An 18911-nucleotide genomic window follows, 5' to 3' on the forward strand; every position below is an offset into this window, starting at 1 on the left:
AGGCACAAAGGGGGAATGCCATGCCAGCACAGGGCAGCCTTGTTAAAATAATCGGTGCAGGGACGGCCACGGGCTTGGCGACAACGGCGAGCGGCCGACAGGCGGCGTGCGCCGCTGGGCGCGGCGGTGGTGGGCGCGCACATCAAACAACGTGGAGCAGTAGGCGGTGGCGCGAAAAGGTGGCTAGCGGCGGCCCCCCATGAGCCTTGCCGGTCCCCGTTCCTGTCGCGCGCGTGCCGATGCCGTCCCTCCCGGTCCCGGCCACGGACACCATCGCGTCGCGCGCGGGTTCGAGCGTCGTGCGCGTGAGCGGAGACAGCAACGCGCGCCAAACACTTTCTCCCATGGATCCACTCCACGATGGATGCCTGTCGCCTACTTCCTCTGTTACAAAATAGATTAGCCGACGACAATCGACGCAACTACCATGGATCTGAACCAACAGAGCAAGCACTACAGGCACAGGTCGATACAGTTGCCCCTCCCTCGTACCGTTACGTGATTAGACGCCACCCCCATTGAATACAGAGGCGAGGATCGACACATCAATTCAGTTACACGAGAACGCGCCCGCCTGGTGTGCCGCTGCAAACGCAATGCCGTTGAGCAGAGTTACTGAGCTGCGCAAATGCGGAAGCGCCATTGAATGCCCAAGCGAACTCAGCGTGATGGACCATCGAGGAAGAAGCGGCAATGGTCCATGGATAGGATCGGACACAAGTGGTAACTCCAGCTCTGCAGAACTGAGTTAATGTACTAGGAAGGAAAGAAAAGAGATATGCAGTTCATTACAGAGCTATGCATATGCAGTGAGTACAGAGCTACAGTCTACAGATTACATGAAACCATGGCAGCACAGCCAAGCCAAGCCATCGGATTTCAACCAGACGGCGCGCGGCGCTAACATGTACAGGACGGACAAAATTACCGACGGGATTCCCTAAATGTCACTCGCCGAAACGCAGCTTCTGAAGTCTGAACCTGGTTACTCCTAACGGTAAGAATACAGTAGTTACCTGCGGATTAGATGGCGCTACAGGAAGATGAAGCATTCCATGGACACCAGGGGGTTCTCCAACGACTCCTTCCCCTCGCCGTCGCCAGCTCCGTCGACGCCATCACCGCAGGAGGCGGCATCCTCCTGCTGCACCGGTGCCTGCGGTGTCGGCGGCGACGCGCAGTGCGTAGAGCCCTGTGACAGTGACTGCGCCGGCGCCGGCGTTGGCTGGGTTGGCGCCTCCTGCGCACGCCGCGGCGTCGGATTCCGGCCGCACGGCCTCGCGGGCACAGGCGGCTTCCGCTGCGCGCAGGAGGCCGCGGTGTCGCGGCGCTGGTCCTGCGACCGCTTCGCCGCCGGCGACGGGGACCTCCGTCCGGGGTCGCGCCTCGGAGGCGGCGGCGAGGGAGACGCGCGCCCGCCAGGAGCGGCAGAGGCGGAGCGGTCCCGCCTGGCGCGCCTGGGCTCGCCGGACGTGGCCCCCTGCCGGTACCTGGGCGGCTTCGACGGCGACCGGTCAGGCCCCGTCGCCGTGGTCGCGGCCGACGACTCAGACGCCGCCTCCGACTTCTCCTCCAGGGAACGCGCCGGCCGCGCTGCCCTGCGGACCCTGTCGCCACCACCGTCCCCCTTTACCTTGGCAACGCCGTCCTTCGCGTTGGCATTCTTCTCCGCCGACGGCGCCACTACGGCGCCAGCGACTCGCTTGGGCTTAGGCCGCGGCTTGACGCGGGGCGTCTCGGAGAGCACCTCCTTGACCTTCTCCTCCTCGGGCGGCGGCAGGTCGCGTGCCTCGACGACCTTGCTCCGGTGTTCTTCACCGGCCGCGCCCGGCGGCTCGCTGAGCTTCTTGCTGACGCAGCAGCCCATGCCTCCGCTGTCCTCCTTGCTTCTCGCCGAGCTTAGCTAGGCTGTCATTCCGCGCGAGCACGAGCTGGTTGGTGGTGGAGCAGGAAGAGACTGTAGGCTGGCCTCCTTGCTTCTTGCAGTTGGAATGGAAGAGAGACTGGCCTGGGGAGTGAGTGGCTTTGGGTTTCCCTCCGATGTGCTTTGATTTGTGCGAGCAGAGGAGCCGAGAACGGGGCTGTGGTGGGAGACCGGGAGTCAAAAGGGCTGAGCTCCAATTAGCTCTGCCTTCTGATCTGATGTGTGAGCTTAAAATACTGATCAGGTCATGTGCAAGCCAGTATTAGTGACCTGTTTGACAACGTGTAAAGGGTGCACTGCCAACTAGGGCCTCTGATTCAAAGGAGTTTTGTAGTGACTTTTGGAGGATCTACAAATCTTTGAAATTTTTGCTATGGTATTTGTTTGATTTGTAAGATTAAATCTCACAAGATTTTGTCTAAGGAAATCCTTTGCCCTACAACAACATTGCATAGCAAATTTAACATCCACTCCAACTTCATTTGTAAACTTTTTTTTTTTGCTTTTCCTGTGGTGAACCAAACAAACTTTTGTTTGGTATGATTGGAATAGACACGACATTGCAATCCCTCTATTTTCCTATTTCTGGATTTTTGGAATCCTGCAAATCAAACATGCCTAGGGCTCCTTTGGTTCATAGAATTGTTTAGGGATTTGGATTCTATGAAAAAATTCCTGCATAAGTTGTTTCATTCATAGGAAAATATACCATATGAACTAATTATACAGGAATCTTGTAGTGAATATCACAGGAAAAAAAATTAGGTCATACCTCAAGAAAAATTTCTTTGCTACAATCAGACAAATTTCATCTTCACACAGGATTAAGCATGACATTCCAATCCTATGATTTCCTATTTCTATGCTTTTTCTATCCTAATGTTTCTAGGTCCTAGATAATTTTAGGGTTTTTGTTTCTTATAACTTATAAGTAGTTAATATGTGTGTTGGATGTTTGTCAGAATGTAATTCATAGAGAGATATTTTGGTGATTATTGTTTAGCACTATATTGTATGTGAAAATTTTCACCCACACAAACCTCTTGGAAAAGACTCTAGTTATTCATCTAAGCATTAAACATCTATTGCGAGGAATTCATGGGGTTTATGTAGTCTTGTAGAATTTAGGAATGCATGGTGCCCACTTTAATCTACAATTTTCAAATTCTTACTTTTTCAACCAAAGGCCTTAGCTTAAGTTGACCTTGAGTATCTTGTATTTTCTAAGAGGATCTAAAGAACCAATTAGAAGCAAAGGACATCATGGCCATTACACGCGACTCTCTCCATAACTACAAGAAGTGGCACTAAACAAAGAGTATAGTGTACCACAAGTTCTTAAACTGCTTGATGGGTGCTAAGTTAGTCCCAACACTATAAAAAGCACATGTGAATCCTAAAAGATTGTTAAGCATGCCATCTGAGGTCGTATCAACGCTGCATTAGCTTTCACTTACACGCATGGCAGATTGGCACTGCCATGAGGTTATATTTTTCAAAGAGCACCCCAAAAATCATGTCTCTGATTTTGTGGCACCTCTCCTCACATGTGTCATCTTTCCCACTTGTCTCTCTGCAAGTCAGCATATATCGGCTACCTCGTCGATATCAACCCAAGAAATTAAAATGGGAACTCAAACTCCATGTAGGCCACCAATTTAAGAAACAAACATGCCTAGTATGGGATGGGGTGGAGGATTTAGATGCCCAAGTTGAAGATTTTGCGGATTTCCTACTAAACCTATAAATGACCTTGTGAGCAAATCACAAGCTTTTAACACTTGCATCTCGTCTTATTATGCATTACCACGTCATGAAAGATCAACGTAACAACGAGGGGCACTCTTAAATTATAATTTCTACACCAAAAACATTCCACCATTTGTAGGCGTGTAAACAAAAATAATGACTAGTTTGATGGAAGATGTTCATCATATTATAGGTCATACGATGTTCCAGGGACCATCCGTCAATAAATCTTCAAATTGACTAATTATTCCTTAAAGAAAACCATGCAAATGCTAGTTATAAAGATCATGTCAACATGATCTTATTCCCTGAAAACAAATAAAAACTCTCATCAGCTAGAAATCAGGAACATTGCATACCCCAAAGACAGCCTCAAGCGAAACAGGAGCCTCATCCGGTCTAGTAGAATATTTAGCGAGCACCTCATGCGCATGCTACAAAAGCCATCACCTCCATCAACCGCTCGTCCATCTTCAGGACAAAGATTTGCATAGGCCTTGCCGGGCCTGCCATCGATGCCGCCAGATGACACCCCCACCCTGCGCGAGTCCATCACACCGCGAAAGTTACCGAGTTCCTGCTGCCCCACGCCACCGAGACTCGTTGTTCTCTACGCAGTAGATGCACACCCACTCCACCACATACCACCACCGTCTAGCAATTGCTTCAAAAATGATGCCTCAAGAGGTAGTACGATGCAGAGTGCCCCATGGTCCGATCTAGGATACGCAGATCTGGGGTTTCCTCTGAAACAACACGATTGAGTAAAACGTAGGCTGCAACCAGCGATGTCTTTATCAAGGTAACAACGCAGCACACCGCCATCACCTGCTATGACTGTAGTGAGGGCTTGGTTTTCACCGACAACCTTGCCTCCCCAGCTCATTGCAAACTGGTCGACCACCTCCGGCGAAGGAGGAGACCAACACCATCATGTCAGGAGCCGCTGCCCAAGACGTCCTCGTGCCGTGGAAGTAGCCCAAGAATCCCACCGCGTGCAGCCGTCGGTGATGATGTAATGCAGTAGGCATGGCAAATTGGTCGGCCAGGCCCATCCGGACCCAGATCGGGGCCCTACCAACCGTCTGCTCCCACCCACGCCCATCGTCAATGCTGAAGGAGGCTCGCCGCTGCCCCACGCCACAATCCCTGCCAAGGCAGGTGCAGGCTCCGCCGCCACGAGATCGGCGCCACCGCTGGGAGATTTAGGAAGCTCCACCGCCATCGCGTCACTAGGGCTTTGCCTAGCGACGAAACCGCGCGACAGCGGGGGAGGGATGAAGATAGGGGAGCCTAATTTTGACTGTTGACCAATAAATTCGAGATCAATATCGAAAAACAGCAGTTTGAGATGCAACTATCGATCAAATTGTTTTTGATCCAAATCCAAGGCAAAATCCGATGCAAATAGCCTGAGCGTAGCCGCGTAGGAAAAGAAAGGGAAAACGCTGGCTTTCCCCCGGAGGAACAGCGTTCCGATCCTCCGGGTCGCGCGCCGTTAGATTAGATGGATCGCGCGCTGATAGCTCCGTGGCCGTGGCTTGCTACCACGTGCATCTGCGGGTCCCACACGCTACCGACAGCGCTCGTCCACTCGTTTTTCTCCCCGACCCCTACGCATCCTTATCCTTCCACTGGTTCTTCCCCAACCGCATAGCACAGAAGCTTAGACCAGCTCCGGCTCGCGCCGCCGCGGCCGCCGCAGCTCGCGCGCCACCGCGCACTTGGCGTCCGGCAACGCCGCGGCCTTGGAGTCCGGCGGCCGCGCGCCCCCGGAGTCCGGCAGCCGCCTCCTCGAGCTCGCGCCACCGCGGCCGTATTCACGCCGCCGCGCGCCCCTCGGAGTCCGGCCGGCCGCCTCCTCCGGCTCGCGCCGGCCGCGGCCGCCGCGGCTCGCGCGCCACCGCGCGCCCGGAGTCCGGCCGCCGTGCGCCCCTCGAGTCCGGCCGCCGAGCGCGCACAGTTGGCCGGACTCCTCGCGCCGCACCCGTCCACGGCGGAGGCGGAGGCGGCCGCGGCGGCGCCTCGCATCGACGACGACATGCTCCCGGAGGTCTTCAGCGGCTGCCGCCGCCGCCGGCGGCGTGTCGCCTCACGCGCGGGCGCCGACACTCGGTGCTCGCGAACCGGCATGCCATGGCGGCGTCGATGCTCGCCACATGTGGCGTCGGCGTGTGCTACAACTCGCGGCGGCCGCCGCTACAAGGGCGGCGGCATGCCGCTACGGCGGGTGCCGCCAATGCATCGGGCGGCGCTCCAAGCGGTGAGCGACGTTGCTGCAAGCCGCCGGCATCCTCGCTACAAGCGGCCACCGGCGCTGCTACAACCGCCGAGCGGCGTTGCTACAAGCTGCGGCCCACGTACGCTGCTATTGTCGTCGGCCGCAGCTGCTACAACCATCCGGCGGCGCCGCTACAATTGCCCGCCGGCGTTGCTACAATCGTCCGGCGCCGGTGCTACAATCGTCCGGGCGGCGGTGCTACAGTTGTCCGGCGCCGTTGCTACAATCGTCCGGCGCCGGTGCTTGCAATCGTCCGGCGGCGGCCGGGCTTGCTACACACGGCGGCGGCGCTGCTACAATCCCCGGCGGCGCTCGCTACAATCCCTCGTAGGCGCCGCTACAATTCTTCGGCGGCCGCCGCTACAATCCTTCGAAGCTCCGACGAAGTCTTCTCCGGCGACCGGCGGCGCTCATGGAGGAGCGTGGTGCTGGACTGCTATACAAGGGCGACGATGCGATGCGGGATGGCCTGCCTTTTTTCCAGGAGCGTGGAGAATTTGTTTGTCTATGCATGCGCGTGTGGTGGTCCAGGTGGACACGTGTCAAGCAGAGGACCCGGGGGATTAGATTTCTAATCCCCCGGGGGACGCTCAGCGCTGCCCAAAAGAAAGATAACCTGCGATCCCAGTTTACTCGCGGCCGAAAGGGACACCACACCACCAACACAGCACCGCACCGTACGGCCAGGTTGGCGTCTCCCATTCCCGGGCCCACCCTGGACCCCACCTGTCATGGACTACCTCACGCGTAGCAACCGCGTTTCTCATCTTTCCCTTTCCCCGTACCAGTAGAAAGCAACGCAAGTCGAGACGCGCAGCGAGCGAAGCACCACCGCTTGGTCGCCACCACGTCCCGCTCCCGCTGCCGCTGCCGCCGCCGCCGTCGGAGGAGGAACCCGGCCGCGCACCATGGCGGGGAGGGGCCGCAACGGCTTCGACGACGACGACGTCAACCCCTTCGCGGTGAGCTGCTCCGTCCCCGCCTCGCTCTACCCCGCCCGCCCGCCGCCGCCACCCTGCCCGTCTCGCGCCGTCGGGAAGCTTCCTCCGTGCGCGTAGATCTCCGGGTGTGCTTTGCTGTTTCCGATCCGCGTAGTTTTTTTTTCTTGCTTGCGTCTGGGATCCGCCATTGGTTTGGTTCCTGCCGTGCTGGATCTGAGCGTGGGAGCGGGATGCGATGGGGGGATGCGGATTCGCGCGGGTCGAGTTGGCGATTACGCTGTGTGGGTAGTGTCGGCTGGATTGCTGTTCGAGCGGTTGGTTTGCCCTGGATCTGTGCTCATCTGGTGAACTAAGCTGCGTAGCAGATGAGTAGCAGCCTGTGCTGGATGATTTGAAGCGGGATGCATGGAGTAGCGTATGTTAGCTGGAGCTTGGGATTTGGTATAATAGCAGACTAGCCAATGTGGTACCTTCGATGTGTGTGATACAGGATCATCTCGCGCTTTCCTGTGTCTGGAGGACACGCCTCATATGCCTAGCTCACTTGTTAATTGCTATTGACTACTTCATTGTTTAGGAACGCCTTCTGGACCTGCTCTTTTGAGTTGTTAGTGAATACTGGTGTACAATTGTTCGAGCTCGGTTGCTACCATTGGACATTTGTGACTTCAACAGCATGTGTATAGAGGATGCCCAGCTTTGCCGCCTTAGTTTCTTTATGCTGCCAGTGTTTGTCAGGCAGAGGATGAGACACTTGCTGCTGGTTCGGCAGATGCAATACCATGATGCTTACCTTACTTCTTTGAGGTTACTTTAAGGCAGCGGTAGTAACAGACCCACTGTTTTATGTTTTGTAATTCAAGTAACCTTCTAAATTTTATATCGACGTGCTACAACCTACATGCTAGAACTTGGTTAACGTGATACCCAATGTATTGATAGTTATAATGGATAAAAATCTGAGGTCTGAGATATCTCCGTTGTAGTGCTCTAGATGGAAAGTTGTAAAATGGAACTGTCCATGCCACAAGTTCTTTAGTACCACTTGATAGGTCTATTTGTTGGTGATGTCATCAAGCTGATGCAGATAATACCATGTTTGACTGTAATCAACTTAAACACACCCGCTCTTTGGCAACACACATCGTAATTGTTGTGGTGATCGCATGCTAAGCTAAATGTGACAATGCACATGCCTGCGGACTTATTTATTCATTAGCAGGCCATGCTCAATCACATGCCAAAATATTTTTGTTTTTTTATCGTCCATATTTACTGACTACTGGGTATATACAGTCAAAACCTCCACCTAGTTCTTAATAATCAAGTATAGACACTGGTATGCAGCAATTCTTGCACCCATCTCCAGTCAGTTTTTTTGGGTGTTTTTATATTATTAGATTTCTTTAATCAGCTTTTCATTTTATGCTATGTTATGTTGATAGTTCATATATATAGAGTATTGTTGTTGACCAGCAGGTTAGACTTTTGGGAAAAAGGAGTGAATTCCACTTTTTACCCTGTAGTTATGCATTTGTGACACATATTACCCCATTCAGTGGCACTTCTACCAAAATATCCCATTTAGAAGACTTTAAACACGGTTTAGACCCAATTTATCATTTTACTTGTTACTGTTAGATAGAATAGACATGCTACGTCGATGTGGAGCGATAAAATATGTAAATATACAAGGGCATCATGGACGATTAATGCCCAAACGTGTTAAATCCATATGTTCTCTTCATCACTAACGTTTTGATATTTTTAGACCCCGATCATCACCTAACACCTTGCCCAATGGATACACACCAAAAAAATAAGGGTACAAAGCCTTTAAAATGGGTAATCTACACAAATTTTCACTCGGCGGGGTAACTAGTGTCACATATGCAAAAATACAGGGTAAAAAGTGAAATTCACTCGGGAAAAAGAGATCATGCTATTATTAACTTGCTCATATGCTTCTAGTTTGTCTGTTCCTAATATCTTCCAAATGCTTCATATTCTACAGGGTGGGAGCGTTCCCCCGGCATCCAATTCTCGACTCTCACCTCTCTCCCACGAACCAGCAGGTTTTTATAATGTGGACATTCCAATGGATTCAACTAAGGTACTTCTAGTTTATAGAAGTTTTTATTAACTCCAGTATTTAACATATCCTAATGCTGTAGTTTGATAGATGCTCTCTTCGCCATTGTCATGGTCAATTATGTACGTATTATCAAGTACTTCTTGTCATGATTATCGTAATCAGTTTTGATGAAAATTATAAGACATCCATGCATAAAAAATATTGTTTTATTTCGGCCATTATTATTGCTTTATCCTTCTTAAACAATCTAAGCATGACCGGCCAAAATAACCTCTGTCATCTACCCAAAGCAGTTAATGGAAGGCACTTTAGTCATTCTGTCTGTTAACTTTCTCAGTTTTGGAGGTGTCTTAATCCATGTGCAGATCAAAATACATGTTATAAAATTTAATGTGTGGAGTAAAATTGTACAAGGAATGTAACATGTTATTTCTTTATTTACACTGTTCATGTGCGAAGTTAGTTTTGGTTATCCCTTGAATATTTTGTTGGTATGATTTCTTACGTTATGCATGCATTTATCTCCTGTTAGGATAAGAAAAAAGAGAAAGAACTCCAGGCGATGGAAGCTGATCTCAACAAAAGAGAAAAGGTATGTGCCTTACCATTTATGATTTCCATATGCTACCTGCTGCATTGCTTTCTTTATTATTACAGCCATTGGACTAATCAAACCGTATTTATGTTGATTTTGGATTCCTGTTTCATTACTACCACATAGGGTAGCTAGCTTAACCTAAAATCTCGACAGTTTATAGATGCTATATATTAATTATTTGCTGATCTGGCAATGACTACCATCTGCTGCTCTGTATGAGTCTACAGAAGTTCCGTCTCGTCAACTTGTCAAAACTAATTAAGTAGCTGTCTGCTGTCAACAGGGTAATAGAGTTACAGAACACATAGTGTGTATCGAGTCAATGAGTATGAGATTTATGGACTACCAAAACTTTTCTGTTTGCTAATGATACAATTTGAGTCCCAAAGTAACATGGGCAGAAACAGGCATCGTCCTGTACGGTTGGAGCGTTGGTCATATAACGGCTCTGCTTGAAAATGAAGGGTGCTTTTGCATGATAATTTCAAACATGCATACACATTTTGAATAGAACTTTTGCACCCTTAAAAAGGGTCAAAGATCTAAAATTGCTTTTTAGAGCACAACATTTTTACTCACAGCGCAAATTATCAACGAAAATTTACAAGTGTTACATGTGTAATTTTTCCTGATATTGACATTTTTGTGTTATTCTAGCTTACTGTTCATCCCAAGAGCAGTTTCTTCCAAGAGCCATTTTGTTTCACCCTGCTTTCCCCTGGTGTCATTATTATTATTTTAATCAGCCTCATTATTCCAGATAGGGGAATCTATGTCTCAGCTTGCTAAATTAGGTTGGCTATTGCTATGTATTTTTAAGTGATGAATGGTCTGCAATTTTGTTTCCCCAATCAGAAGGGTTCATCTGGGAGAACCATGTTTCTTCAGCTTGATATTTAACCTGTTGAATTTTTACAGTGTTATGTCAGATTATTTAAATAAAAAAAGTTATTCTGTTTCTACTGCATTCCAAGTATATGGACACATGTTTAAGTAACCATATGCAATGTTCCTTTTCCAAATGCTGATCTAGTTCCTCTTTTTTCATCTTCTTGCCATAGGAATTGCAAAGGAGGGAAGAGGCTGCATCACGAGGTATAACTGACATTCTTTCCTTATGCTGAATAGCTTTAATAGTTCTGTTTTGGTCACTTCACTAGCATAAAATATGAAGACAGAAGAAGCATTGATACAAGCAATTTGTTCCCGGAATTGTACCAAGAAACAGTTGCTTGCCCACTCATTTTGATTAGAGTGCCAGTGTTTCAGCATTGTTCACAGGAAAACAACATAGCATTTTAGTGTTTAGATCATGGAATAGGGCATCAGGGTTATTATCAGTATATTACACTTTATGATTATTGGTAATTGGTAATATTTGGCTATTTGCTGATGATGTTCCTTTTCTTGATAACTTAGAATTGGTCTTTTCGTGGCTCCAGTTTTGGATGTCTGAAAATAAGCACTTGTCATTTCTTGTGGCAAGAGGAAATTTGGTTTCATACTTATTCTGCTTTTCCTATTGGCAGTATGTTTGCACAGTATATTTCTTCTAATCACATGTTTGTTTCATTTTCAGCTGGAATTGTCATTGAAGAGAAAAACTGGCCACCCCTTTTCCCTATGATTCACCACAATATTTCAAATGAGATACCCATCCATCTACAAAAAATGCAGTACCTTGCATTTTCATCATTTTTGGGTAAGCTCTGATAATGTAAAAATTTAGTGTTCGGTATGAATATGTAGTGCTACCATTGCATTTTTTGTGATTACCTGTACCAACCAGGCAACCACCATATGCCCCATGCCATGATTGAGTTTTTGCTAGCGTATCAACTATCACGTACTTATGAAAATGGGATTGCCACCTCAATCTCCGCGTCATTTGATGCAGAAGCCGGGATGATTTTCTCTTCTATTATCTAAAAAACCACGTCAAGCACCTTCAACAACAGGATCATGTCTACCGATGTACTCCAACCCTGGCATCCACTGCCTCTCCCTCGAACCCCAAGTACCTGGCCCTTTACCACCTCGACCCACTTGTCCCAAGCCTCAGCCTCCATGACTTCCCTCAGTCTTTGGCTCCCTCCACTCCGCCTCCTGCCTGCCTCTGATTGTACCACCACCAAACCTCCACAGCAGACGGAATTACCAAGCCTAATAACCGGACAAGCACGGTCAACAACCAACTTACCAGCATAGGGAAGCAGCACCACAAGTCCACTACATGGATCGCAACAGATCAGCCACAATAATATCACTGTCACAGGATCCATTTCAAAGATATCAGCCCATCGATCTGAATTGGGGTCCAATAGCAATATCACAAAAACATAGCCACAGTGCATCCTGTTGCCCCAGGAGCAACAAGCCACCGCTCCTTTCTCTCACTACTACCCTTCTCCTTGCATACCATGGCCATAACCCATGAGCAGTGAGTGGCCATATCCAGCAGCGACCTGCCAGCAACACATTTATAGCTCTTCTCAGTCTCTCTCAAGCAGCCTGACACAGGACCTGCACAGGTAGCTATTGGAGCCTAGTGGCGCCTGGATGCTGACCACCAATTTGAAGTAATACAAGTTCACCAACAAGTATTTCCAAGCGATATTGTCTCTTATTTCTTGCACCAATGAGATGATTATCAACATGAAATGAAACAATAAGTATGGATTCCTTGGCATAATGCCAATGGATCTGCATTTTCATTTTTATTAGTGGACCGAGAACTAATCTGGTAGATAAGTATTTCGATATGTTGAGCTACTATGGATTTTGTGTAATTTTTGTTAAATTTGGATCTCATGCAGGAATTGCTGCCTGCCTCTTCTTCAATATCATAGCGACTACAACAGCATGGATTAAAGGGGAAGGTATATCTGAAGTGTACCTTATTGTCTACACCTAATATATCAGTTGCTATCACACTACTTAACATGTGAACTAAAAATACATCTCTGCTTTAAAAGGTGTTATGATTTGGCTGCTTGCAATTATCTACTTCATATCTGGTGTCCCTGGGGCATATGTGTTGTGGTATCGCCCTCTTTATAACGCAATGAGGTAAGACATATGGGTTGATGTTTCACTATAAATTCACCTTTCCAAATATTTCATGTGATCATATCTTGTTTTATTTAATGCCTGTCTCAGAACTGAGAGTGCTTTGAAGTTTGGGTGGTTCTTTCTGTTTTACATGGTAAGATACGCTTTACTAGGTTTCATGTGGCCACATCTTAACATTAAATGAAAGGCTCTGTACTCAACTGTTACCCTACTGTTCTTCTTTGTCCATTTCCAGATTCATATAATCTTCTGCGTGTGGTCAGCAGTGTCTCCTCCATTTCCTTTCAAGGGAAATTCTTTGACGTAAGTCTTGTATTCTTTTTCTTGTGCATCTACTTCTGGGATGCTGTGTAGGTTGTAAGTTGTAAATGAGTTTAGATGAGAGGGGTTATGCATTTCCTTTGTCACATTTTGTGTTTTGTTGATAAAAGATTATGTGATCACTTTAGCTGTTTCATCGAATGGTTTATCTAAACTCTAAACATGTTAGAAACACGCAAGAAATTACCAAGATAATCCATGAACTAGACGATTTAATGTGGAAAACCCAAATCGAGGAAAAAAAGGGCACACACAATGAGGTGAATTGCTAGCAGGGGAGTTTACAATGCGGCGTCAACAAATCGGTGCAGCTATAGAGGGTAATATTATAAGGGGTACATTGGCAAATCCAAGATGAATACGGGAAAATTATACACATCAGCATACTTGTGCTGAAGTAACAAGTTCCTGAAACCATTGTTACCTTTTTCTTGAGCTGTGGTCCATGTTGACATCTGCAAGGGATCATGGTAGAAACATAATTTGTGATCCTGGAACTGAACATATAGGAATACAATGTTATAACAGGTACTCCCTCCGTACCAGATTATAAGACGTTTAAGACTACTAAAACAGTGTGCTAGAACGTCTTATATTTCGGTACAGAGGTAGTACATGCTAATGCAGACTGCAATTGTCATGTTTCTTGTCAACCATGCCACTCAAAGTAGTGCTTACAGTGACTTCTAACTCTCCATGTTATCATATTTTACCTTTATATCATTACATTTGCTTTCAGTTTAGAATGCATAAACACTTTATTACTTGAATGACTAAACTTCGTTGCTTTCTAATGCTGCAGTGGGATTTTGCCTGCCATTGATGTCATAACCAAGAGTGCTATTGTTGGGGTAAGTCTAAATTACAAGTTTATCTAAATTATCAGAGGACTAATTTGTTTATGTAGCCTCATCTTCCTCTCACCCAGTCCATGTTTTATGTGTTTTCCCCAAATGATTGAGCGCTTCATGCTGCCTTAGTTTGAGGCCCAGCAGAGTCCACTGACTAGACAAAAAAAAAATACATTTTGAAACAGATATTGTGCACTATACCTCCTTGCATGCATATGAGCATCAAGTCTTTGCTTGGTAGATTTACCATCAATGCATTTGCAAGTGATATACTGGATCTACTAGTCTTATTTAATCCCTTACTGATGTGTATATTTTTGTGGCATTTTCCTTTGTCAGATATTTTACTTTGTTGGATTTGGACTGTTCTGCCTTGAATCACTGCTGAGCATAGCTGTCATTCAGGTGGGTGTGGTTTCCTCTTTTTTGTTGATTAAATGAAATGTTGAAATTCCATATGATTGTAACTCATGTCCCTGTATCTTGATCATCCAACTCTCTTACTCAACATGCAGCAAGTATACATGTACTTCCGTGGAAGTGGAAAAGCGCAGGAGATGAAACAACAGGCAGCACGTGGTGCCCTGAGTTCCGCGTTCTGATGAAGAAAACCAGCAGCCAGAGTAATAGGCAAGGTAGTGAGTGGGAAGGAAGACATGATGTCTGCCGATTGGGCATGGTAGTCTTGTACATCGCTGCACCGTGCGGATTTGGATCGTCGAAAGCATACACAGCTATATCTTTTTGCTCTTCTGTTCATACAAATATAACGAGCCTTCTTGCGTGGATACTTTTAACATGTTGTGTTGTTTCCATTTGTTGACATGGTTTTAGATGTAGCGAGAATTAATATCCTTGGTTGAATATATCTGCATATGCCGGTTCATTTCCTTGCAATGTTGATGCAGCCTGCTGCTGTGTCTGTCAGCTAAGACGATTCACTTATATGGTTTCTTTTCGTCTCTGATTGGGCAGGGGTTACCTGTTAATATCAGAACATTATGATATTTTGGTATTCCCAGATGGTTAACCAACCTGTTGCATACTCCTACGTGCAATTTTGTTTCGAAAAGAGATAATGCAGTAGTACAACTTTGAAATACGCTCCGTGGAGTATACAGCCCAATGCATTTGAAGATTTCAGCAACCTTTTGCTGTAAAATTTACACATTTGGCCTAACGCTAAGGAACAAATATGATAGTCCCCCTCCTCTTTGCGTCGTGGCTTCTTCTGTACCTCCTCCAGACACGAGTGCTTTTCTTTTGGCATTCATTTGCTCCTCTAGCCCTTCACCCTCAAGTCCTCAACTGCTAGTTTACCTAAGAGAGTTCAACGATCCTTCAGGACATGGATAGCAGCGTTATATGCTTTCACGTTTTTCTCCCCAATCCTAACATTTCCATAGCCGTAAGGTAAGCTGTGAATGCCTGGAGCTGAATGGCTTTTATTAGCCCCCGGTTTTTCTGGTAGTGCTTAAGGTGCGCGGGCAACACATCCCTGCCTTGATGGTCCATCTCTTCATGATGTATGTACTTTGACGGGATCTCTTTCACCCTCCTCTCCACCAGAACCTATCACGCAAATACAGACATGTTAACTACTTCCTCCGTTCCATAATGGAAGCTGTATTAGCAGACTATGTTAGTTTGCTAAGGCGGCTTATGTTATGAAACAGAGTGATATATGACAGTCAAAATGTTTATAGAAAATACACCACATATTCAATCAACGAGTTCAGTGAAGGGAAACTTTAAGGCATGACAAATTGGCCATATGTTCATACATGCCACACGCGCAGGAGTAATAATCATCTGTAGCAAGTACCTCATATACTACTTAACACCAATTCTCCTCCGGATCGCTGTCAATATACCTTGCTACATACCTCTCTCTTCCGCAGAAATCTCATCAACATCATAGTAACCCGAGTAAAAAAGCGCTTCCACGAATTTCCCAAACATGTTCCTAGTGTAGATCTTTGCTGTGTGCTTCTTTGCATCGCACCACACCTCCCTTGTTAACATAAAAAAAAACAATTTATTACATGTCAACATAGGAATAACACATTATACACCTTACAAAAAGATGACTGGTTTTTCATATATTTTCCTGGACTTACAAGCCGCATCTCTTCTCATGAAAACTCTCTTTGACTGTTTTGTGATAACATGCATCTGTTGCAATGAGAGTTAACCAATCATAACATTAAGACTTCAGCATATCGAAAAAAAATGTGATCGGCGCTTTCGCTCCGCGTGCTTATCATCTGTGCCCAGAAGGCCAGAACGTCCCACTGAAATAGGGATTTGCTCACTTTTTTCCCGTCTTTATTCTCAACACCGTAGTTATCTACTACCGCCATCCTAGAATAAGGGTCTCATTTTTATTTGTATCTAGATGCATTTTAAATATAGATACATCCGTATCTACGAAAAGTTGAGACACTTATTTTAGAACGGAGTGAGTAGCAATCTGCCTCCAAGACTCCACCGATTTCTCCTGCGTTAGCATTTGGTTTACTATCTTGTGAAACTCTATTTTGAACATGCTGTTTTTCCTGTACAGAGCACCCATTCTATCTTTTGCTTTTCGCGGGACATGCCACAACAACTGTGGGTAGTACCAGGCAACACATTCGCAATAGTCTCTTCCACTGGTCCGCGAGAAACCTCATCCAAGGGACGAAAAGGTTATCCTCCGATAATGTAACCCGGCTCTCATATTTGAGAGGCGTATGGAAAAAAAAGCTAAACTACCAGTCTTAGCATAACACATGGACAAAACGCTACATTGATAGATTTACCCAATAAACTATAACCCCGACCCAAGCAAGTCTAACCTAGATAAGCGAAGTATCACAGTACGACTGGATGCTACATGAGTACACCGAGCGGTGAGGACAAGGAAAATCAAGGGGCTAATAGTTTTGATGGGATTCCCAGCACATCCCATTCCCATCAAATCACTATATGTGTTGTCTGGTTCCACTTAAGGTTTATTACCACCGCCCTGTCAATCAAGCCTCCAGCTCAGTGCCCACGAACTTCTCAGATATCTTTGCATTAATATTCTGTTGTTCCGCTTTTGCTGGTTTTCATGGAGAAAGCTTGTAATTTATAGGTGAATCATGCTTCCTTGACCATTGACATAAGTAGAAACACATGGCTCAACCACTCGAGTCCCCAGGCTTCAGTGTGTCCCCAATCATTTAGTGCTTCATCGGTCACCAGTCATGTTATTTATTGTGTGAAGCATTTATTTTATACGTAAAAATAAGTTCTGGTGGCCTTTCTCAAGGGTGTCAATATAAAAATCGCTAGAAAATAAAAAGTGAAGCAAATTAACATGATATACCCTTATAATGTAAAAAAATCAAGTTCAAATTTGATATACACCGAAAACAAAAAGTCTATTCTGAACAATACTTTGGATGTTGTTCATCAAACTATCCAATTCCTTATTTCTCAATATTTGTGGAATTCCTTGTTGCATTTTGTATCATGGTACATGCTCTTGAAAATTCTGCACTTGATTTCTATTTGTTTGTTGTACGGTGTGATTCGAGGTATCGGGACAATATCTCAAATAAAATGACATCCAAGAGCATCTCCACTCGCCCCCGTTCGGCGTCTAGAAGAGCCATCCAAACAGCCTCCCAAAATGGCCATTCGGCCTACACATTGAAATAAATTCAACAAAGCAAGCTTATAAATGGTTTAACAAGTTTTGAAACACATACAACTAAGCCTCTCCTTTGAGCATCCACAAATGATCCACCATATAAGTCTTGCAGTTGGTGATGACTAGTTGAGTCTCGGATTTCATGACACATGGCGGGGAAGGCAACAAACACAAACACAACCGACACCTATCACCATCTTCAAGAGGATCCTTCAAATTTCATGGTTCATTGCTATGCACTGGATGCTCTCGCTCATTGTCAATAATCATGTTGTGCAAGATCACACCAGTCTTCTCGTCCGTCATCTGATATTTCAACCAGAAAAGAGCGGGGTACCGGAGAATAGCACAACAAGTTTGGAGCACACCATATTCCCACCGAGCCTAGCAAACCAAGGTATTTTTCCGGAGTAGAGCCTGAGATTGTCTTCACAAATATTGATCATCTTAGATAGATGCCATCCGTCAGGTAGTATCCCTTGGTGTACTCATGGTCATTGATCACATAGTTCACCGGAGGAGAATGACCTTTAACAAGGTTGACAAACACATTGAAGCATTGCAACATGTTGATGTTATTGTGAAGTAGTCAACATACTCCCTGTTGGTCAACACAATCTTCATAAATAATTTCCGGTTCAACCAAAAACAAGGACGAAATATAACATCGTCGTGTAATGGATCATTGATGAAGTAGCCGGCGTACAACATGCAGTAGCCCTCAAGCCTCTACCTTGGCTTGCTCTTGCGCCGCCCCAGCCTCGAGCCTCCCCGCCGCGGCTTCAAATCTCGGCGTACATGACAAGGAGGCAAGAGAGGATCTTCATATGCTCGTCGTCGTCGGAGGCAACAACAACAACATCGACCTCTACCTCCAACAGAGCAGCGACCATCACCTCGTCGGCGAAATTCATGCTGGCAAAACACCAAATACCTCGCGGGCAGGACGACCGCGATGGGCCTCAGAAATGTTGGTGGACGCCTCTGGACGGTGGAACTGTGCCGGTGGACGGCGAGGTAGGTCGGGGGTGTTTTTGCTCAGCATCCCTGCCTTTTCCGACGATGAGAAATGGTGGAGGCGGAGGAGGGTGGTGCCGGCAGCGATCTAGCAGGGTGGGAGGGGAGAGGAACGAAATTGGGTTGTTTTCCTCTATAGTCACCAACAACAATGGCCCACACCGTATTTTGCTTCATCCGGAAACTGTTTGGGGCATTGAGCGCATTGGAGGCCGAGTGGAGATGCTCTATGCCTTCTCTGTCCAATGCCGTTTTGGGCCTAGCTGCAACCTTATTTCCATTAGCACTGCTCTCTGTCCTCTCCACGTCGCTCTTCTTGTTACACTTTCCCCGCCAGACCTCTCTGTCCGTCAAGGACTAGGACAGTAGGAGTGGGATGG

General features: G+C 46.6%; 2 protein-coding genes across 2 annotated transcripts; one reads left to right on the top strand and one right to left on the bottom strand.

Moving 5' to 3' along the window:
- Positions 1 to 1033: 1033 nt before the first annotated feature.
- Positions 1034 to 1867, bottom strand: LOC124648465 (serine/arginine repetitive matrix protein 1-like). Its single transcript, XM_047188231.1, has one exon. It carries the CDS (start codon positions 1865 to 1867, stop codon positions 1034 to 1036), a length of 834 nt encoding a protein of 277 aa, XP_047044187.1.
- A 4951-nt stretch (positions 1868 to 6818) lies between these two features.
- LOC124707365 (secretory carrier-associated membrane protein 3-like) lies at positions 6819 to 14729 on the top strand. Its single transcript, XM_047239022.1, has 12 exons — positions 6819 to 6916; positions 8910 to 9008; positions 9523 to 9582; positions 10650 to 10683; positions 11168 to 11290; positions 12405 to 12467; positions 12564 to 12657; positions 12748 to 12793; positions 12896 to 12963; positions 13784 to 13832; positions 14172 to 14237; positions 14348 to 14729. The coding sequence occupies exons 1-12, from the start codon at positions 6863 to 6865 to the stop codon at positions 14432 to 14434; spliced, it is 843 nt and encodes a 280-aa protein (XP_047094978.1). The 5' UTR covers positions 6819 to 6862; the 3' UTR covers positions 14435 to 14729.
- Positions 14730 to 18911: the final 4182 nt, after the last annotated feature.

The sequence above is a fragment of the Lolium rigidum genome, chromosome 4 (genome assembly GCF_022539505.1).
Source record: "Lolium rigidum isolate FL_2022 chromosome 4, APGP_CSIRO_Lrig_0.1, whole genome shotgun sequence".
Classification (NCBI taxonomy): Eukaryota; Viridiplantae; Streptophyta; class Magnoliopsida; order Poales; family Poaceae; genus Lolium; species Lolium rigidum.